General features: G+C 44.8%; 1 protein-coding gene across 1 annotated transcript in view; it reads left to right on the top strand.

The window, feature by feature from the left end:
- Positions 1–23,330, top strand: part of plxna2 (plexin A2) — a 279,981-nt gene that overhangs the window by 179,405 nt on the left and 77,246 nt on the right. Inside the window, 4 exon segments of the mRNA XM_080764816.1 lie at positions 207–406; positions 13,687–13,838; positions 19,000–19,117; positions 20,791–20,927. Of these exon segments, the coding sequence (XP_080620942.1) occupies positions 207–406; positions 13,687–13,838; positions 19,000–19,117; positions 20,791–20,927 (607 nt within the window).

The following is a 23,330-nucleotide window of genomic DNA, read 5'->3' as shown; positions in this document are numbered from 1 at the left end:
GTGTGTGTGCGTTTGCATGTGCGTGTGCATGTGCGTGTGCATGTGCGTGTGTGTGTGTGTGTGTGTGCGTGTGCGTGCGTGTGCGCGTGTGCGTGTGCATGTGCTTGTGTGTGTGTGTGTGTGTGTGTGTGTGTGTGTGCGTGTGCTTGTGTGTGTGTGTGTGTGTGCGTGTGTGTGTGCGTGCGTGCGTTCCCGTATCCCCACAGTGCATCTGTACAAGTGTGCGGCGCAGCGGGACAGCTGTGGGATGTGCCTGAAGTCGGAGAGGAAGTTCCAGTGCGGCTGGTGCAGTGGCGAGGGCCGCTGCACGCTGCGCCACCACTGCCCCCCCATCAACCCCTACACCACCCGCTGGCTGGACCTGTCCAGCAGGAACGTCAAGTGCACCAACCCGCGCATCACAGAGGTCAGTATGCGTGTGTCGTGTGTGCCATCGTGAAGCTGCCCCAGCTATAAGAATTAAAAATGTCAGGGAATCGTAGCTTCAAATTGACATATTGGTTGTTCAGTTTGACCCACCAGTTTTGGAGATATGGCTTATATAGAGTCATGTCTTGCAGGAAACAGCGAGTTGAGAAAACAGGCTTGAAAGGTTCACTTCTGTGGTCTCTAACAACTTCCCCAGCTATAAGAACAAATGTGACCAAATTTGACTGAGCGACTGCCATTGGATTTTTTCTTTTTTTTTTAAAAAAAATTCGTCTTTTTTATGTCATATGAAAGCAGGGAATCGTAGCTTCAAATTGACATTGGTTGTTCAGTTTGACCCACCAGTTTTGGAGATATGGCTTGTAGTGTAATGTCTTGCAGAGAAACAGCGAGTGGAGAAAACAGGCTTGAAAGGTTCACTTCTGTGGTCTCTAACATTACACCTACATGTACCTACATGTTTAAGCATTTATTTCATATTCACATGTCGATTTCAGCTCTGACACTTATTCCAGACATGCTCTAGTACGTGACGAGTCTGCCTGTGCTATTAACTCATTTTGAAAAAAAAAAAAAGTTTTTCTCCTCTGGTGAAAAGCTGGAATTTGCACCATGGCAGTCTCTCAGTCAAATCTGGTCACAAATGTGTGATAATCATTTCTGACTCGAACATCGGACGAAAACACCAGATCTACGTAAGCTTATACATCGGCTATTTTTGGCAATGATATTTAGTGTAGAGCAAAAAAAGTATAGATCCCTGAGAGATTCCCGGTTAACAGTACAGTATAGGCCAGTGGATAATAAGCTGTGATGACCACGCTCTAGTTTAGATAGTATATTATACTCTGAGTGCATGCGAGCGTGCGTGCGTCCTCAAAGGGCTGTGATATCGATGCCGGTGAGAGGTTGATGAGAAACCGTCCGTTATCTGATGGAGTGCATCGTACTCAAACACCCAGCAAGATCAGTCTATATATATGCCTGACATCCTCACATCTTTTCCAACAATTACAACAGTCACACATTTCTTTGGTTGATAACGGCAGCGCTCTCTCTCTCTCTCTCTCTTGAGAGAGAGTTGAGCTCCACTTCACCGCCGGTGGAATGTCTGATTTGCATTGAGAGGCTTTGCATTGGAAGGAAGGATATAGGGCTCCATTCCACTCTCTCTCCTCTGCTCGCCTCCGCCCGCCCGGACCCCGCAGGATGAATGAGAATGAGCCTGAGCCTGCAGGAAGCTCCCCAGGGCGCTGGTGCTGCTTAATGCCTGCAGATCTGTACATGGCCTCTCTCTCTCTGTCTCCCTCTTCTCCTCTCTGTCGCTCTCAATATTTCTCAGGCTCCATGTGGTAGAGCATCTGGTGTTTGTGTCACCGTGTGTGTGTGTATGTGTGTGTGTGTGTGTGTGTGTGTGTGTGTGTGTGTGTGTGTGTGTGTGTGTGTGTGTGTGTGTCGGAGTGCGTATAGGGATGTGTGTGTGTGTGTGCGTGCCTGCGTGCGTGCATTCGTTATGCATCGTGCAAGGGCAAGTGCATTGACATACACACACTCACACACACACACACACACACACACACCAGTGGAGACATATTCCGCTTTAAGGCGCTATGTCTCCCTGACATCTGCCTGCTCTTTGAGGCAGGGTGCACCTCACAAGGTTATCCAGCACTTTGAAACAAAGTTTGTCACCAGGCACATTTAGACAGAACGTCACAGCAGCAGCCACTCTTTAGTAAAAGTAAAAGACAAAACTCCGCACCATGGGGGACCGGGCCTTCTGCTCAGCTGCTCCTCAGGCTGTGGAATGCCCTCCTCCGACCACCTGAGAGCAACACAATGCGCGGACGCTTTTAAAAGGGGACTTAAGACATTTCTTTTTAACACTTTGTGTGCCCACGCAACACTTTCCAAAAAATCACTTTCACCTATAGAAACTCCATTCACACTTTTTATAATTCAGCTGACTGTGGAGACACATGCTGGAACTTTTTACTTTGAAATGTTTTGTAGTTTTTGAGTTATTTAACTTAAACGTCCAATGCATTCTCAATGGCAATAGCACAAACTTTGGCACCACCAACATATGTTTTTGACAGTGTGCTTTTAAACCTTTTAGCAGCATTCCACAAAATGCATGAATTGTCCTTATTTTAGTCCTTTTATATGATTATTTTATTCTATTCGTCTTCTCTTGTTGTAGCACTTTGAGATTAGCTTCAAATGTAAAGTGCGTTATAAATACAATGTATTATTATTATTAGTAATAAATAATGTCCGATTTATACTCTGTTGCGTGCTGTGTCACGCACAAGAAATGACAGATATACAAGCAGACAACTTGTTTACGATCCAGCACGTTGTGAGCTTGTATATATATCTGCTATTTGTGGTGCGTGCCACCGGCATATGAATCAGGCTTAGGGCTGTTCAGCCAGCAGAATTCATGTGGCCATTCACACGAGACGGCAGAAGGTGTGTGTGGCTTTATCGATCACCTCGATCAACACCCCCCACCCCCCAGGGGTCGCGACCCGGATGTGCTTATTTGTTTCCCCCGTAATGTGAGGTCTTTGCTTACTGAGGCTGAATTCCGGGCTGAGCGTCGTCGGTCGACTCCACTGTGCCGCAGCTGGGGAGTCGGGCTGTTTAATTAGCTCCGGTTAATGCACCACTGCATTACGTTTAACCCACCGCAGCCCCCTCAGACCTGACCGGCTCCGCATTGATTCATTCTGTCTATTCTTCCTCCCACATAAAACTCTGGCCAATTCAAACTTTTTGATGACTTTTATGACTTATTGATATACTGTATTGTACACTGAAAATATGTACGGGATCGCAGAAATATTTTTTAGCCGTTGCTATAGTAGGCATGGCCTTGCTCAGCCCCTCCCGACCTGTTTGTGTGCGTGCGCATGGCCCGACAAAACCTATGTTGCCTCCGTGTAGATTGACCATAATGCCGATGTTCTGGACTCATTTCTGACTTCATCATGCATCTCGGTTACAATATTAAAGGCGTAGTGAAATGAAAAATACGTTTTTCACACTTTTAGACCTTATCCGTGGTCATCATATGGGCATACCTAACAAAATAATTGGTGTGTTTTTATATCAAAAGTCCATACAATTTTTTTTTATTACTTCCTGAAAACGTGCTGCGTCATGACGTGTAGAGATACACATCGATAAAAGTCAATAAAAATGAAGCTCACCCGTTTAATTCCCCATATCTGCGCATCCGTCCAGCACAGCTGCTACTGATTACAGAAATCCTCCGTTTTTATTCCCATTCAAGATAACATCCAGACAGTGTATTATTTGGTTTCAACTTAATCATCACGCTAAAATATGTATCTGAAAACATTATAGGGTAGAAATAAGCCACATAACAGTAAGCTGGTACAGCTGGACAACTATCTGACTTGTAAACAAACACACACCATGCTCCTGCGTATACCATAGCTACCGTCCCTAGCTACCGTCCCATCGCCTGAAGGGATGCGACGCTCTGATTGGTTCCGAAACTTCAGAGCGGTGTCTCATGTTGAAACCGTCTGAAACTTCAAAATAAAATGCCCACCATTTCCGTTTCCCTACACCTTTAACGCTTCTAAAGAGAGATCTGACTTGGTGTGTGTGTGTGTGTGTGTGTGTGTGTGTGTGTGTGTGTGTGTGTGTGTGTGTGTGTGTGTGTGTGTGTGTGTGTGTGTGTGTGTGTGTGTGTGTGTGTGTGTGTGTGTGTGTGTTTGTGCTTGTGTGCGTGTGTGCGCGCGTGTGTGCGTGCGCGCATGTCTTGTAATATATTTTTAATTGTCGTCATTCTGAGATGGACTGTCTGAGTGTACTGAGTCATCCTGGTAAATTAAGTTAGGATCTTCCATTACACTTTCAGCTAGTCTGGCATTTGTGGCGGTTCCTGAGCGTCCACTTAACGTGTGTGTGTGTGTGTGTGTGTGTGTGTGTGTGTGTGTGTGTGTGTGTGTGTGCGCGTGTGCGTGTGCATGTGGGCCCAGGGTGCCCATTACCATCCGCTGGGACATATCTCATTCAGCTAGCTGTTTTCATTAGTGTTGTGAGCACAGTATGTGATTACCAAGGCCACCTCCAACCCAGACCTTCATCCTTCACACTACAAAAACAGACAGCAAGACAAGAACGGAAAACAAAAAAAACTGAAATGGAATGATTCAGTAGTGGGAAAGACAAACACTGAAACTGTGAAACGGAGCGAGGACATAATAGGTTGAGGGAGAGGCCTTTTCATTTCTCAAAAGAAAGGAAATTCTACTTGTTTATTTAGCAGGGTGTGTGGACAACTGCATTAACTCCGCCTCGGTCAGTAAACATTCTAGAGAGAGAGAGAGAGAGAGAGAGAGAGAGACGGACGCAAAGATTTGTTTTGTGGAAGCTGTTGAAATGGAAAACCAGGGAGGGTCAGAGTGATAGAGTGGTGCAGTGTCGAGGTCAGCTGACTAAAGGGATTGGCAGGAAGCGAGTTGAACGCTATAGAAAGCAGAGGAGTGTGATGAGTCCTTCCTGATGTCTCTCCCTCTCCACACTATAGCGTCAGGTCGGCCCTGTTGATCTCCTCCTCGCCCTCAGCCTCACCCCACCCCTCAGCGATTACACTTTCTTTAAGACCTAGACAACCCCCCCCCCCCCTTCCCCCAGTGGTTCTGAATTTCATTACTAAATCTGTGTTTTGTGTGCTTCCTAAAGCCCCCCCCCATCACGAGCTGATTTGTATACATACTACTAGCACATTAGTAGACACACGCGCGCCCCGCACCAGAAGATGTGCCTTTTGAATAATTAATGTTTCTATTAAGTGCCACGGTGCCTCCTACCACGGGCCATTAATATTGAAGAGATGTAAAGCCCCCGCTAACAACGGAGGGAGCGTCCTATCAAGTGAAGCCGGGGGGAGTCGTGTGGGCACATATGAAAGAAATACTAGTACATTCTTGCTCCGTGGACTTTGGCCAACATGGCTATACTTTCATAAGTGCAGGCGATTGTGTGTGTATGTGACTGTGTGGCTGTTGCATTTAAAAAGTAGCGTCTCGCTCTCTTCCGTTATCGCTTTCTCTCGCGCGTACGCATGCACTCACTCACGCACGCACACCCACTCACTCTCTCTCCCACGTGTGGCCGTTGACTCCAAAAAGTTGGTTTCTCTCTCCCTCTCATTCGCTCTCTCGCGCACGCACACACGCGTTCAAAAGTGTGTACGTACGTACGGCTGTCATTTTGAAAACCTCTGGGATGACATGGACTTGTCAGTAGAAGAGGCGTCAGTATGACTGAGCTCTCCTCACTGCCGTAACCCCGGACGACCCGCGTGCCTCCATTCAGAACCAGACGATGGGAGGCCAGACAAAATGTTCTTCTGCCGAGCAAAACTTTATACGCACACACATACGCACACACACACACACACACGCACACGCACACACACGCGCACACAGGCACACACACACACACACATACGCACACACACACACACGCACACACGCGCACACAGGCACACGCGCGCACACACACGATTGCTGTAGGACAGAGGCAGCAGGGCTCTGCTGAATAAAACATGCCACAGCAAACACAGTATCATCAAGTCTATTTGCACAGTGAAACTCACTCATCCACACACTGTATACAAGAACATGCCTCTATCCACAGACATCCTCTCCATTCCTCACTCGCTGCCTCGTGTCTTTTCCTGCCCCAAAAACTCCCTTTTCGTCGCAGCCTGTATCTCTCCCTGTCGGCTATGAGACAAGTAACAGTATATTTGGGATGTAGTTTGCTTGTAGGAAGTGATCTGTGGGGCTTAGATATCGAGTCCCGTTCAATTTGGCTCTCAACCAAAATTGTATACGCATTATTTGACTGAGCGGGGACGAGAGACACGGAGATTAACCGAGGAAGTGCCAGCAAACTGCTGTTTAATTCCAAAAGAAAAAACAAGCCTGACCTATTACGAGGGACATAACCGACCTAACATCTGACCCAAAAAGATAACCATTAACCAATGACCCCGAACCCAATCCCACCCAAAAAGAATATTCAAAATCAACTGATGAACGTAAAGAAGGTCCAAGGCAGCTCTGTTAAGTTCAAGTAGAAAATATTGTATTATTCCATAAAGCAAGAAAAGGTTAAAAAAAATATCACACTCGTGTGAAGACAGGGGTGCTCTTATCATCATGCATCAGCACATTCCATCCTCAACCAATCAAATCATCACACTGTGGTACACACACACACACACACACACACACACACACACACACACACACACACACACACACACACACACTCAAAGCTGGGTATAGGAGGGGCTAGAGCCCCTCAAAAACACAGCCTGTTTCATTATTATAAACACAATTTTAAACAGATTTACATTTCTTTGTATTCTTTCAAAGTGTGATTGTTGTAAATTCCCCGTGTCAATTATGTATGTTTTATCATCAGTCAATCAAAGGGTGTTAGATTTTCGCTGCCTATTAATTCCATTCAATTGCTTTCCAGAGAGAGAGAGAGAGAGAGAGAGAGAGAGGTAACAGGCTGATATCCACCCTTTTGATCTACATGCATCAATTATTGGTGAATGCTTCAGCACCACAGATGACGGACAGCGACGCTGTGTTTGACCATAGCATTACTGTTGTAAAGCATGCATATTTATAGTGTACATGATGTACACAGCAGGAGGGGATAGTATAGCATAAGCTGTGGCCAGTTTCTATATACTCTCTAGCTTGGATTGTCCCACCACGGGCTGTCAGATGAATACCAGTCTGCATGGTCTGCTAGCGTTCTACTGAAGCATGCATAAACTTGAGGAAGATGAATACAGCACCAGCAGCTTCCATTCAGGTCATCTCACAAGCCCAGATGCTCCTTTTCCTCATTTTCTCTCTCTCTTTATATTCCTAATTCGTTCTCACCCCTCGCCTCCTTAAACCAAATTCCACTGCCCCAAATCTCGGCCACTCGCTCACTCACACTCGGTCACTCCATCATGGTGAAATTGGTGACCTGCTGAAATACGTATATGTTACCATCGTGTGGACTTCACACAACTTACATTGTCACATATTTCGGCAGGTCACCAATTTCACCGTAGCACCACCACCATGCTGGAGTGACCGAGTGTGAGTGAGCGAGTGGCCCGAGATTTTGGATACTGGAATTTGGCTTAAGAGTTGCTATAGGGCTCTGCCTTCCCATTGGGAGATTTATAGCTACTAAAGAGAGACTCTTCCCATCTCTGGAAGGTTCTCTTCATGGATTAGAAACACAAAGAGATCCTTCTCCTCAATGTAGGTCATCTCACCCAGGCCTGTCTCCCCGTCGCCAAATCCCACAGCTCATCTTAAGGAAGTTGTGGTCGTTGGTTTCCTTAGCCTTTACTCTGATCCCCAAAGCTAAAAGGACGATGGAGGGGGGGGGGGGGGGGGGGAGTAAAAGATGATGAATGAATGTTGAATGGAGAGTCGAAGAGAGGAAATAAGACTTGCATGCTGTTTGCTTGGGAATTACCCTCCATTGACAGTGTGACAAAGCCAGGCGGGTGGAAGGCTGTTGCTCTTAAAAGGATTACACGGGCAGCATGGCATGCTGGTGAAGGGTTGAGGGGTGCAGGGGGTCTGAGGTTTCCCCCGGCTGTGCATGCATATCCCATGAGCCTCTTCGGGTGCAGTACTTAGTTTAGACATTTTTTGGTTTAGACTATAGTTATTGGTTAGACCAGTCATTAGTCAACCTATCTCAAACCCTCACCCTAAACCTAACCTCCCACGGGGGCAGCACACACCCATGTCTAACCAATGACTAGTCTAAACTAAGTATGCACCCCGCCTCTTCCGGTTTCGTTGCAACTCCTTTGGACAAAACCTGGTTTTCAGGTCAACCACACCAATGTAACTCATTGAGTCGCAAGGAGTTGCATTGGTTGACCTTAAAACGTGTTTTGTCCCAAGGAGTTGCTGCAACTGGTGTGGTTTGCAAGCTATACTTCCAAGTGGTTGTTGGCCTGATGGAGGTTGGTGTCACCTTCTATAGCCTGGCGTAGACGTCAGCATGTGACAAGACGAGAGTCTGAGAGCACAAACAACAGGATGTTGCAGTAGACAGAAGAGATTAACCCATTTTGACCTGAGAAAGGATTCTACAAATATCTTCTAAATCCTGACAGTTTTCAGAAAACCTAATGTTTCTTTATCAGTGGTTCTCAAACATTTTCCTGTCAAGGACCCACAGAATTATATATTATGTGTAAAAACGTTCGCTCTGAAAGAATATATATTCAAAGATTTGTGTCACATTTTTTTAACACCACGTGTAAAACACCCTGGTTTCCTGCCCAAAATGGGTTAACCCTCCTCTTCCTCAAAAGGCAACAGTGCCCCATCACACACTCTGATCATCTGCAGCCTTGTTCAGGACAATAGGATCCATCTATTAGACTAGGTAGAGACCGACCGATATGGAATTTTGTGACCGATCCGATAACCGATACGATAGAGGGTAACAATCACCGATAATCGATATGCAACCGATATAGTGATTTTTTTTTAAACTGGAATAAAAACGCACCTTTTCTCTGAGGATTGTGCAAAGATTTTGCACCGATGATTATGCAAAAGGTACCAAGTGACAGTAGTACAGACAGCCCTGCTTTCTTAAACCAATGACTGTTCAAGGCCTATAATATTTTTTTTACTTCTCACTCAAAGAGTAAATAAATACTGTAGCAGCTAAATAAGAGGGGCCTATAGCATACAACACAGTTTACACACTAGTAGCATAGGCCACAGACCCCCATTTGATACCATTCTCTGGGAGTACACTATCATCAGTGTTAATTTAACTCTGAAAATCAGGGTCTATTTGGTACCATTTGTATATATATTGCCAAGTCTGATCATTATAATCATTATATGGACTTGTTTATCTGTAAAGTTGCTTTGAAATATTGGTAGTCCTTCCACTGCTCTAAAACAACATTGGCCAACAAAGTTTGACAGTCAGCCCTATAGTTGCTTATTTTAGACAAATTTTCTGACTTTTTCTGAATTTCTGACTTTGATCTGGCCTATTAACATTTTTATAGACCTGGTTGCTTGTTTCTCTCACAAGAAATGTGGCAACCCTGCTCAACAGTTTGTTTTGGTTAGCATTTGGATAGCTAGTTAGCTTGCAGTTAGCTTGCTATAGTTAGCTAGCAGAGGCTGCAGCTGCTACCGTCATGAATAACAGTATTTAGTGCAATTTTCTATCCCAGAACTTATCATGGATATGCGTGGCTGCTCCTCCTTCTTTTCTAGTAAGTACAACAAGCTAAGTACTTTCAACGTGTTGTGGCTGTTTTCTGTGTGTTTGCGTGTGTTAGGTTGCGCAAGGTGGTGAAAAACAACCATGCTGTTTTCGTGCTCATACCCACACACATAGCTCCGTAAGGGACCACTCAAAAAAAACCCATGAATCAAAAACTTTAAAAGGTACAATACATTAAAATATACAATACAAAACACAAAATCCATTTACAACAGGAGTGACAGGCAGGCATGTAGCATACGCAAAGTCTCTCTGTTAGTGCCCCACAAAGAGTGAGCTCAAATCAATACCCTCGTGTCCATATTTCACTCTGATATCTTGTGCGAGCTGGGGACACACTATAGTACTGTATGTGCTGTTCGTTTTGTATACCAGTCTCACATTGACAAAACCGCTGTTCAGGTGGTATTACAGTTACAGTACATCCATCTTCCCCGTTCCACACGCAGTCTATGAGCGGACAACCGAAACCGTGTAAAGGTTATCCTCAAATATCAATGTAAGGTAAGGTGTGCTGCTGGTGCTAGAGTGAACAGATAGATCTGGATCGATGGTTCGGTATGTCTTATACTTTATCTTGTTCCCTCTTTGTATTATTATAGTATAAGTAGAAACAAGACACAAGAAAAGACAAGATGATAACAATAACACTAATTCTACAGAGCGACGGAAAACGAGGGTTTGATTTGAAACAAATGGAACCAATGAGACATACTGTATTACACTGCAATGCATTGTGAACTTGTAGATCGGAGACTTTAAAGTTTATCCACTCTGCGACTGTGGCTCAGGAGGTAGAGCAGGTCGTCCAATGATCCATGGGTCGGCGGTTTGAATCCCGGCTCCTCCTGTCGAAGTGTCCTTGGGCAAGACACTGAACCCCAAATTGCTTCCGATGTGCTGGTTGGTATGCCTTGCATGGCTTCCGCCGCAATCGGTGTATGATTGTGTGTGTGAATGGGTGAATGTAATGCACAATCTATGTAAAGCGCCTTGGATAAAGGCGCTATATAAATGCACCATTTACCATTCATGATTCACGGCTGACAATTCATCTGCTGAGTGGACTGGAGGTTTTCTCACAACATGGATTAGCAGTTCAACCTCTTCCCTTGTCTTGAGCCACGAGGCACGCAAAGGCTTCCGTTATACAGCCTCTGGGGGTGTGTCGCAGAAAGTTCTCTCCTTCCCAGTTTTTCGCCGGCTGATAACGCACCTCTGTCCTGTCATCGTCCCTATACTTTACCTGTCATCCATCGACCATCGAGGCTGATAACGCCGGAGTGGCACTCACTCTTTCTCTGCTGCCCGCTGACTCAAGGCATTTTGTTCTCCGCTCCAGTGTTGTTTTCGACGACTAAAACTAAGACAAGAAATGTTCGTCGACTACCTTTTTTCACTGCAGAAAACTAAATGAAAACTAAGCTATGGTGACAAAAAAAAAGACTAAATGTATAGACAATTTCAAACAAATAAAAACTAGACTAAAATGTTAGGAAGGGACTATAGTGGACAAGAGATCCAGTATACATCATTTTACACTTGGTCGCATGCTGAAAATAGCAGATCTACAAGATCACAACGCGACACGTTGTGAGCTTGTAGATCTGCTATTTTCAGCAAAGTGTAAAATCAGTCATTTCGACGGCATCAAGGCCCACCAAAACACATTTTAGTCAACTAAAACAACTGCAGAATTAGTCGACTAAAATCTTATGATATTTAGTCGACTAAAACTAGACTAAACACTGAAACATTCCAGGTGACTAAAATGATTAAAATATGACTAAAACTAAATTTCGAGTTTCATTCCGAAGACTATGACTAAACTAAAATAGACATATTGCTGCCAAAAACAACACTGCTCCGCTTCCTTTCTTATTTAGCCCCCCATGCTTCGCTCTCTCAGGCCCCCCTAAAAACTCCCGTACATTATGTAACCATGCATCGCTAAGTCCACTTCAAATAGCTGCCATCATCTCCTGACATAGATATATTTAGCTGTTGTTTCCTTGCCCCTCCCTATCCTATATAACCCCCCCCCCCCCCCCTGCACACCCGAGCAGTGCTAAAAGATTCATGTATTCAGAACCCTGAGGCGGTGCACTGACACACTTACTTTACATCCAGAGCAATTAATGTCCACTAAATCTAGATTACAATACCGGCGTCCCGGTGGGACGCCGCAGTGCCCCATAGCAGCGGTACGACTGGAGGAAAACGGTGGTTTGGGGAGGGGACGAGGGGGGCACGTCTCCCAGAGCTGACATCATTCACACGTGTATAGTTGCGACTCGAGCTAAGCATGGGCCAACACCCAAAATGTCAGCTGTGCTGCTCCTGTTTTTTTTTTTGAGTGGTGCAACCACTCCTACAACCAGCAATGTCCGCCGTGCGTACCTACCTATCTATGTGTATCTGAGCAGGAGTATATTACTTATTATTAGTACCAGTAGGGGGCGCCAGAAACAGAGAGAGAGATAGTGCTGCAGCCTGCTGTATTGCCTGCTAATATGAGAGAGAGAGAGGTGGGGGGGGGATTGCACCACTCAGTTCACACAGGTGTGATTTTTTTGTTCCATTTGACATACAGTACTTAGTTTAGACTAGTCATTGGTTAGACATGGGTTAAGGTTAGGTTTAGGTGTGCTGCCCCCCCGTGAGAGGTTACTGTAGGTTTAGGGTGAGGGTTTGAGATAGATTGTAGTTGTAGGACTAATGACTGGTCTAAACCGATGACTATAGTCTAAACCAAAAACTGTCTAAACTAAGTACTGCACCCTTCCATTTGTACACACTCTCAGAGTTGAGTTCACATTCTGAATGTTACTGTGTGTACTTCTGCCGGCATTACTAGAAATAGCGTTATTCCTGGTTTACTTAGTGCTAGGCTTGATCTATAATTACTGCTTGCGGTCTACGTGCTCACAATGCGATGCACTGCAGTGACACGATGAGAGATTGGGAGTTTTCGGTATATGCGACGACAGTGCACATGCAAGTATATAAAGCAACTTATGTATAAATCAGGCTTATTGTGGCTCATGCATTATTTCATCTCTTTTCCTGTCCCATCCCTCTCGCCCCTTTTCTCCTCGTTCACCACCTCCTCCTCTCCTTTCACTTTTAACTCCCCTTTGTCTCTCTCTATCCCTGTTCCCTCGGCTCCCTCACTCCCCTAACCCAGTCCTCCCTCTCCTCTCTGTTCAGGAGGAGGAGGCTGGATGGTGGCCAGGTCTGAGCCTCAGAGGGGCTCTGCAGCACAGAAGGCAACGTGCCACCCCAGTGCCAAGGTCACGCTGGGCGGCCATATTGTATTTTATGAGAAGGTGGTCTGCACTATAAGCAGGGGTATGGGCCTCTTGTTTAGATTTATCGTCCATGGCAACGGCGGTATCCAAGGCGTGTATCCAGAATGTTAATGATTGCTCACCTTTTCATTTTTTTAAGAGGAGGCTCTTATCGTTGGCTTCATTAGTGCATAACTAATTCAAGGAAGAAGTTCTACTTATTGGAAGATTATTGGACTTTTCAAGGTTCATTGTGGGAGTCGTCATGTGTTTGTGTGTGATCGAAATTGTGTAAGGACTCGGAGTGCCTTGTTGTGATTGTGGACTCTGGCACGATGACTCACCATGCTATGTACGCGCTGACATTTTGTAGGAAGCGGGGACAGAGGGTGGATGTAATTGCTATTCTCCCCAACCATCCTGACCAAGATAGAGCCCCGGGTATATAGAAAATGTGCTATAACACATTATGCTGTCCATAAATCACCTTTTTGTTACTTTCTACTCACAGAAATGGGAGAACAACTTTTGAGAGTCACCTTGGCTCACAAAGCATCACAAGTTCACAACGTTTCTATACTCTGATCCGTTGAACTTGAACCGTTGTGTCATTTTGCAGGTGACTCCCGTGGCGGGACCACCAGAGGGTGGGACGCTGGTGACCATACACGGCATGAACCTGGGCCTGGCCTTCGCCGACATGGTGGGGAACGTGGAGGTGGCGGGGGTGAGGTGTACCCCCGTCGAGGATGGATACATCATCGCTGAGCAGTAAGTCACAACCGCTAGCATAACGCTCGGTGAAAACCCCATCAGCGGTCATTTAAAACCCATTTTGACCTGGGAACGATTCTACAAAAATGTCTTCTAAATGCTGACAGTTATCTGAAAAACCTCATGTTTCTGTGTGTCAGTGGTTCTAAATGACAGTTATCTGAAAAACCTCATGTTTCTGTGTGTCAGTGGTTCTAAATGCTGACAGTTATCTGAAAAACCTCATGTTTCTGTGTGTCAGTGGTTCTAAATGACAGTTATCTGAAAAACCTCATGTTTCTGTGTGTCAGTGGTTCTAAATGCTGACAGTTATCTGAAAAACCTCATGTTTCTGTGTGTCAGTGGTTCTAAATGCTTACAGTTATCTGAAAAACCTCATGTTTCTGTGTGTCAGTGGTTCGCAAACAGTTTCATGTCAAGAACCCCCAAAAATATATGAATTTGGCCGTTGGGTTAACTTTGGGCCCAATTCGTACCCTCCAGGACCCCTCTGTGCACTATGCATAGCAACTCACATGTTCATGTTATTTAAAAACTGCCATGGTTGGTTCATATGCTGCATACAAATACGGTAGATGAATAATGAAATTAAACTTGGTTAATCACTTAATCCAATCAGGACTTTGTGAAATATGTTCTAAAATTGGAGAAAATAAATGTTGCCTATATACGCATACTTTCCAATGCAACGTGAATAAGTAATATTATTGCAACATAATAGTAAAACAGCACAGTTTAGTTAGTTAGGCCGTCTCGACGTGAAAATTGGAAAAGTGATCTTGACGTCGGAGAATTAGAGGGAAAAGTGATTAAGCACGCATCCTCACCGTACGCGTCTGTCCCTGGGGTTTAGATGTAACACACTCAGGGGCCAAACGCCAATGCAGCGCTAACAAACTGCATTCTATGCGTAGTCACAGAGCCGCGGTCGCATCCCACCATCTCTTCTATCTTAATGAAGACTGGGAGCCGGTCCAGATAAGACCGTCTGTCCCTGACATTGTTGTTCTCCCGCAGCACACTATAACCCGGTGCCTCTCCCTCTCGCTGTATATATAGCTCCGCCAGTGACTAACAATCCCCCACAACAGCTGTGTGTGTTTACTTGTGTTTACTTCCCTAATTGTCCCACACTGTGCATACATCACGGCAAAGCCTGTCCCGCGTTCACCCTGAACTAATGGAATGTGGCCACGCACTCCATCATAACTGCCTTTGCCTATAATATACCCCGGGGCTGGTTACACAGACACAGTCCCCCCCTTCCCCCCAGCACCTTATGGTTGTTTAACCTGGGCAGGTGGGATGGAAGCCTCTGAAAGGGTGGGGGTGGGGGGGGGGGGGGGTGCGGTACAGACTGCCAGGATCCCGTATCCCTGGAATGCGTTTTGGGGGCTGCAGCTCTAAGCTGGTGCTGCAGATGAGCACGAAGCAAGCGTTAATGCGTCGTTCTAATCGCTAACAACGCGCCAGAACATTGGGCTCTGCAGGGAGATGGAGGACTAGTAGTTGGGCAGGTTGAGAGTTCAAATCTGCAGCAGTTAGCGCTGCTGCTGGGACACAGGGCTGCTGACACTCATGCACATACACGTCGATACAATTTATCACGCACACGCACACACACGCACGGTCGCACGCACGCACACACACACACACACACACACACACACACACACACACACACACACACACACACACACACACACACACACACACACACACTCACAGGACACAGGCTATCATAGTCATGGTTCTCAGAGGAGCTGTTATAACCTTAATTCTTTCGCTGGCCTACTACTTCTGCCCCCTTCGGTAAAAGAACGGCTCAGTGCTGGCTGTTACGCGATCACCGCTTTTCCCCTTTGACACTTTCTGCTGCCGATTGCATTACAGACGTGCACGTGTATCCACGTGCCCTTCTGCCCCTAACACACACACACACACAACACACACACACACACACACACACACACACACACACACACACACACACACACACACACACACACACACACACACACACACACACACACTGTAGTCTATAGTACAATACACACATGCTCACACCGCTCGCCTCTATTGAGTGCTATACATTGATTTGAATTACATTTTTGTTTTTTTGTAACCCAACCGTATAAAAATAAGCGTGGCCCATGTATAACAGTGGATGGCAGGTGTGTCTCTGTCTCTGCTACCTTGCTGTTTACGCCATGGGGAGCTGTGATTGAAATGCTCAGTGTGCCACTGGCAGTAGGCAGCCATTTGTCATCAGTGACAGCACTTTAACCCAGTTATGGGACAACGACGGTAGTGAATTCATCTATGTATATCACCATGCTTAATTAAAAGACCAAAAGCACCAAGAACAATCAGAAACATCGCAGTGGAATGAATCAAATAACCCCGTGTGAACCCGCCTCAGTACAGTAGTTTTATGTTTAAAGGGGAATCTGTATAGAGTAGTGTGGCAGTGGAGGGAACTACGAGTCATATATCCGTGAGTAAGTCCTCCCAGAGCCTCTCTGTTCCAGCAAGTCCACCTGAGAGTCTGCTCTAGAAGTACTTGTGATTCAGGAGATAAGCACTCTCAAAAAACAACGACATGGCAACTCCTCCACCACGTACCCAGCTCCCAGTCCCCAGTCACTTTCTGCCTGCCTCTCTATAGCACTTTGATTGCTTCTGGTTCTTTTATTACTCGCCAGCAGTTGTCCCGTCAATAGATTTAGATGTGTCTGCTGTGTGATTTACTTATTTAGTACCTGGTTTTGTGCGGGGGAATTTACTTCATTTGGAGAATAGGCGTCGTGCAGTGTGAAAGTGATAGAGACAAAAAGTCAAAAAAGTCAATCTAAAGTAGTAAGGGAGTCGATGCAAAAGAACAGCTAGCCCCACAGCTATAGATGACTTGCTCCGCTAACTTTATGCAGACCGTGTACAGCTCAATTTCAACTCATGTGCTTCTTGAATTAAGCCCGAGGAAGGTCGCAAGACCGAAACGCTGCTTCCTAAATAAATGCTCTGAACCCAGCAAGTGGCGGTACATGTGCGGACGTGTCCCTCATTCTACATTGTATGTGCCTCGTCATCATCGTACCTGCTCCAGGTGTGCGGAAGTCATCTCTCTATAGCTCAATTATCCTAAAACTTTTTTGTGGGTGACTTTTGAGGTGAAAGTATATCCATGATTGTCCCCCCAAATGTAGTCTAATCACAGCTCACGGTCCTACATACATAAACCCTGCCTGGCTCCATATATGTCTCCTTGTCTCCGACAGGCCAAATTAAAGCATGGCCAAGACTGTCTTTTTCACCTTGTCCGTGTGTCCGTCCTTCTGTCTGTGAACAGCTCATCTCTGGCACCGTTGGCTGGTAAAACTGTACACACGCGCCCTCTGTGTGCCAGAGCAGATAGACATTTATATCGCCACCATGTGACCACATTTTTGGGTACATAGTATCTCAATAGAGCGTCGCAGTCCCGCCCCCTTTCATGACGACGCCAGGCCCAGGAAATAGTTCCCAATGCATTTTTTCCCACAGACATTTCAAAACGTATTTATTTAAAGACCTTTTAAGCGTCGTACGAAGCCAACTCTTGTCGTGACAAATCATGACAACAAACACAATATTTTGGACCAAACAAATAATTACAAATAAGTACAACAAACAACAAAAAAAGCACTGCCGTTTTCTTCTTCTTTCTAATTATTTGTTCAGCCCAAAGAATTGTGTTTATTGTCATGATTTGTCACGACAAGAGTTGGCTTTGTCCGCGGCGTAAACGTCTTTAAATAAATACTTTCTGAAAAGTCTATGAGGAAAATGAACTGGGATTTCTTTTCCGGGTCTCTCAAGGGTCTGCGACGCTCTATAGTCGTGCAATCAAGACGGATCTGTCCAATTTTTCATATTCCATAATGATAGGCTAAACGGTGCCTTCCAAAGTTTACAGGATTGGTCCATTTTGAACAAAACGCAGCATGTGCTCCGAGGAGCACAGTTCATAAATGAATGTCCTATTTTATATTTTGTCATATATTATGAAAATATTCGATCTACAAGCTCACAGCATGCCTTGGAGGCACTGTGAGCTTGTAGAATACATTTTCCTCTATTAGGAGTATATCACATGTCCAAAATAAGGACCCCCAGGTTAGAACATGGGGAAATGGGGAATGTGGGTATAATAATTATTTATTATTATTGTGACTAAATAATGACTATACCTTTTTTCCATTTCCACAAAAGTTACTTCTTAATCAACCTCGCTGGTAGTACTTGTCGTTATATCGGCAGACCAACGTCCACGAGTGAAACTACAGTATGAAATGGACTATTAGTATTTCCGGTTCAAGCAGGGGTGAAACTACAGTATGGAATGGACTATTAGTACTTCCGGTTCAAGCAGGGGTGAAACTACAGTATGAAATGGACTATTAGTACTTCCGGTTCAAGCAGGGGTGAAACTACAGTATGAAATGGACTATTAGTACTTCCGGTTCAAGCAGCGGGTTCACGGCTCTCTTCTTCTATGCATTTCCGTGCATTCTGCTGGCTGATGGTAACAGGGCGACAACGGAAAGAATGCCAGTGAAACTATTTGCACCAGCATTGTTCCTGTGAAGCACTTTCACTATTTCTATTTAGTCAAAGGAGACATCAACAAACTATAGTCAACAAACAATTCAATACGCCTGCAAACAGCCAGTTTATTGCCCATTTGGATGGTACTGTATGCCATTGCCAGCCCAGTTTTTTGATTGGTGCAACCACTCCAAGGAACAGCAATGTCCGTGTTCACCTATGTGTTGTTCACCTATGTGACGTTAATGAGTGCCAGTATAATGAGTACCAGTATGGGCGCTGTTGTGCCAGAAACAGAGAGAGGGATAGTGCTAATGAGAGAGAGAGATAGGTGGGGAGGGGGGAGTTGCACCACTCAGTTCACACAGGTGTGATTTTTCCTGTATCTTTCGGTTTCACCACTTAACATATTTGCATTGTGATTATAGTGTGGTTTTGTTTTACAAACTACACACATGGCAACTATCGATATTATGAAGGTTGGACAGGGAAGCCATCTTTTTGGAGAAATAAATTGCTGTGCTGTGACTGTTCTGGTGATATACTGACATGGTGATTTGTGTCTTCCTAGGATAGTGTGTGAGATGGAGGCGGCTCCTCCTGACCTTCGACCCGGCCCGGTCCAGCTGTGTGTGGGAGAGTGCCGCCCGGAGCTGAAGACTCGTTCGTCACAACTCTACTCCTTTGTGGTACGACTGGAAAACTCTCTGAATCAATCTTAACCCAACTCATTCAGTGCCACAGGACGCCTCCCCTTTATGTCCTAGAGTGCCACAGGACGCCTTTGGACGCCTTTTTGAAAAAAACAATTGGCACTCTCTCTCTCAACAATTAACAGCAGCTGATAATTAGTGGGCTCAACCCAAATTCTCCCAATCCCTCATACTTTCACATAGAAACTTAATTTAAATTTAAATGGGACTAAATAGGAGTATTTGTTACACCTATTTTATGCCCTTCAGTATCTAGTCTTCATTCAAACTGTAAAATAGTTTGTGTGGATGGCCCTTTATGCTTTTGAAAGAACATTCAACTGAATTTCTACTAAGCATAGTTTCCTTACAGCTGTTTTCAAAGAACTCAAATATTTTCGCCTGCAGGAACGGCATTTTCTAGTTACTGAATGTTGTTCAAAAAAGAGCACATATAAACATTACTAAAAGGAGGAAAAAACAACAGTAAAAAAGAGTATTGACCTAAAATACAAGATACTCAAGAAAACAAATGCGAGAGTGTGTACAGTACATGTATGCGTGTGGTATACACATGCAAATACAAATGCTGTGTGTGTGCGTGTGTGTGTGTGCACGTGCGTAGGTGCGTGCTTGCGTGCGTGCGCGAGTGTGTCTGTGCATGAATGTGTGTTTTAGTCTGCCAACTCGTGTGCTGCCTATATGCGTTTGAGTAGGTGTATACGAGTGTGCACTTTGAAGTTGTTTTATCTGTGTGTCTCGGGCCGACCGCCTGTCTGTTTGGATATCTCCCCCATCTGTCTGTCTCTGGGCGTGACTGGAGCTCTGACGGAGGCCTGCTTGCCTGCCTGCTGTTGTAAACACTAGTTATTTTCAGACCGTCTTTAAAACACATCTCAGCAATGCACAGAGGGACGGATCTCACAGAGACTGTAAGAGCTTGATGCTTTCATTCTCTCTCTCTCTCTCTCTCTCTCTCTCTCTCTCTCTCTCTCTCTGACTGCGCTGCACTGCATGGTCATATGAATGACTATTTGCTGTGGCCCTGGCTGTGATAATGGAGAAAAATGTACGCCATCGAATCCTCACTGTAATTTTTTACTCCAAGAATACATTTAAACCGAGGATGTCACAGTCACAGACTTTGCTTGTCTATAGGTGTTGTATTTCTATGTTGTGTTCTAGTTGTTTTGGTTCTATGTTCTTGTCTTCCCCAGGTGTTTCTCATGTGTAATCAGCCCTCTTGTGTATACAGTATCACGGCCAAGCTACACCAGGCAATTTTGCGCGCGTGCGTATGCGTTTACTGCGTGCGTACAGTGCCTTTGGATAGGACCAATATATGTCAATGATACCAGCTACACCAGACGCACGGATACAGCAGGCCATCCTACGCGTGCTCTAAAAATAGGATCGGTTAAAAAAAGATTACGTGCGTATGCCCCCATGCGCACGTATCTATATATCCTCCCGGAAGGTCCCGCACAAACCTGCCGCGCGTCTGACACATCGATGTAGCCAGGGCATTTGGCTTACGCACGCACGGTCCGCGCGTTTAGAGTAAACGGGCGAGAAAAGCCTGTTTAATATGGCGAGTGCGACCGAGAGATGAAATATATTGATTTTGTTTCCTCTCTCTCTCTCTCTTTCTATCTGTCTCTCTCATCCAGATGCCATCAGTCACAGGTGTGTCCCCTAGCAGAGGGCCGGAGTCGGGTGGCACCAAGGTGACGATAATGGGGGAGAACCTTGGTGCCGGCAGCAGCGTCACCGTCTTGTTTGGGAACCAGACATGCGAGTTCTATGGGTGAGACTCTACTCCTGTTTTGCCACAATAAATGTAACACACGTAGAATGTGTAACTTAATGTTTCCTGTTCCAGAATCATAATGGATAACCACTTTGGCAACAATGTTACTCTGAGAAGATCAAACCATGTTGCACTAGGTTTGTGGAAAACTATCAGCAATGCTCGAGACTTTGACCATTTTGACCAGGCAGGCTCTGACGTGCCGAAACGCTCTCTCTACCATGCTGCTGATGGAGAGAGACATCATATTGTGAAGTTGGGTGCCTGGCTGTGACGGCCACATGCCAACGCCACCTTTTGCATCATGGTGCGGCAGATGTATAAAGACCATTCGTTCTCAATGGAAGCCTGCGACAAGTTTGTAGCAAATTTTTGGCTCGCGAATCGCGATGCGAAAATGCGCTGCTTGCGGTTATGGTTAGGTTAGGGATTGAGGTTTCGGATCAATAGTATGTCGGAACTAAAGCCTGTATACCCTCGTCAACATGGCGCGCAAAAGGTCGCTTTTGCCGTAAGCATGTAGACGCAAAAGATACCCATGCTCAAATGTGAAAATAGATTTTGAGTTGACATATTATGATAGAATAGTGGTTCCCAAATGGTGTCCAGGTGTGCCTTTGGATTTGGTTAAAGCCATTATTACTGCAATTCAATTCAGTTCTATACACCCAAAATATATATTCTAATTCTAAGATTATTTCTATTTATTATTTCCCCCTTCCCCAGATTATATAGTTATTATATCCGTTACGTAAGAAGCTTCCCAGCTTCCTTTTTCTGTCCTCTCTCTCTCCTTTTTCCTGTGCTTTTCTTCCCTGGCATTAGCATGAAACCTCCCCTGGGGAAGCCTCTCTCTCTCTCTCTCTCTCTCTCTCTCTCCTCCTCAGCCTGTCGTAGACTTGTGTAAATCTTAATAAGGTTTTGATGACCTCCCGCGTCAGAAACCCTCTAATAATAGCTCCCAGAAACCTGCTGCACTCATGGACCTCGCTTCAATTGCCTCCTGGTCTCACCCTACCTCTCTCTCTCTCTCTCTCTCTCTCTCTCTCTCTCTCTGTCTCTGTCTCTGTCTCTGTCTCTCTCTCTCTCTCTCTGTCTCTCTCTCTCTCAATTTCAATTTCAATTCAATTCAGTTAGCTTTATTGGCATGAATGTAGTAGCTACAGTATTGCCAAAGCATGAAGTTCAACAAAAGAACCGAACAAAATAAAATAAATACAAAATATAACAGAAAACACGCAAATAGAACATTAATTTTCACAATACAATATGAAAATACTGTCAAAATGTACAGTATTAAATGTGTCCGTGGTGTGTCGAGATGGTTCGTGTCAAGATAATAGTCATTGTGTATATTTTTCTAAGTGTCCCTCATTTTGTGACATGCAGTCACATACTGTGCAGCCAGATGTGCTGCAGGTCCCTCTCCCAACAGAATGAGTTGTTTGTCACTGTCATGCAACTCTTTAAACTTTGGGATCAACAACTCAAATTTATTAAAATATGTGGTTCTTATATTATTATATTTATTACAATGAATTAGAAAGTGTGTCTCAGTCTCTACCTCAGCTGAGGTACAGTGACCACAGACTCTCTGTTCTGGAGGTAGGTAGGACTTCTTGTGTCGTCCTTTCTCTATGGCCAGACTGTGGTCACTCATTCTGTATTTAGTCATGATCTGTCGCTGTTTTTTATCTTTGACCGTATACAGATACTCAGCCAGTTTATATTCATGTTTTAGGGCCAGATAACAATTAAGTTTGTTTTGAGTTTTGGTTTGATTGTTCCAATGTTCCAGATATGTGTATTTTATTTGTTTAATAATTTGGTTGACTCTAATTAGTGGTTGCAAAGCAGTGCTGGTCTGAGGTTGAGGCTGGACACTGTTCTGTGGTAGCTGATCAATAAGTCCAAGGACTAGTTTGCAGAAGGGACTCTTTTGGGGTTTCATCTCCTGGGATTGCAGGGCCTGGAATCCCAGGCTGTCTTGGGGGCTTGATTTAAGATGTAGCCAAAACTTTAGTGTTCTTTTCCTAATGTTGATAATTAATGGGTAACGGCCTAATTCTGCCCTGCATGCGTTGGTTGGTGTTTTCCTTTGGATGTTTAATATGGATCTACAGAATTCTGCATGCAGGGTTTCTGTGGGATGTTTGTCCCATTTAGTGTAGTCCTGGTGACTGAGTGGACCCCAAACCTCACTACCATAGAGAGCAATTGGTTGGATAATGCTGTCAAATATTTTTATCCAGATTCTAACAGGGATATCAATTTTATAAAATGTTCTCCTAATGGCATAAAATGCTCTGCATGCTTTATCTTTTAGTGAATTCACTGCCAGACCAAAGTTACCTGAGGCACTAATCTTAAGTCCCAGGTAATCGTAATACAGGGTGTGAT

The sequence above is a fragment of the Protomyctophum bolini genome (genome assembly GCF_963924005.1).
Source record: "Protomyctophum bolini genome assembly, chromosome: 5".
NCBI classification, from domain to species: Eukaryota; Metazoa; Chordata; class Actinopteri; order Myctophiformes; family Myctophidae; genus Protomyctophum; species Protomyctophum bolini.
The sequence above is the reverse complement of the archived record's forward strand: the minus strand, read 5'-3'. Positions and strand labels throughout refer to the sequence as shown.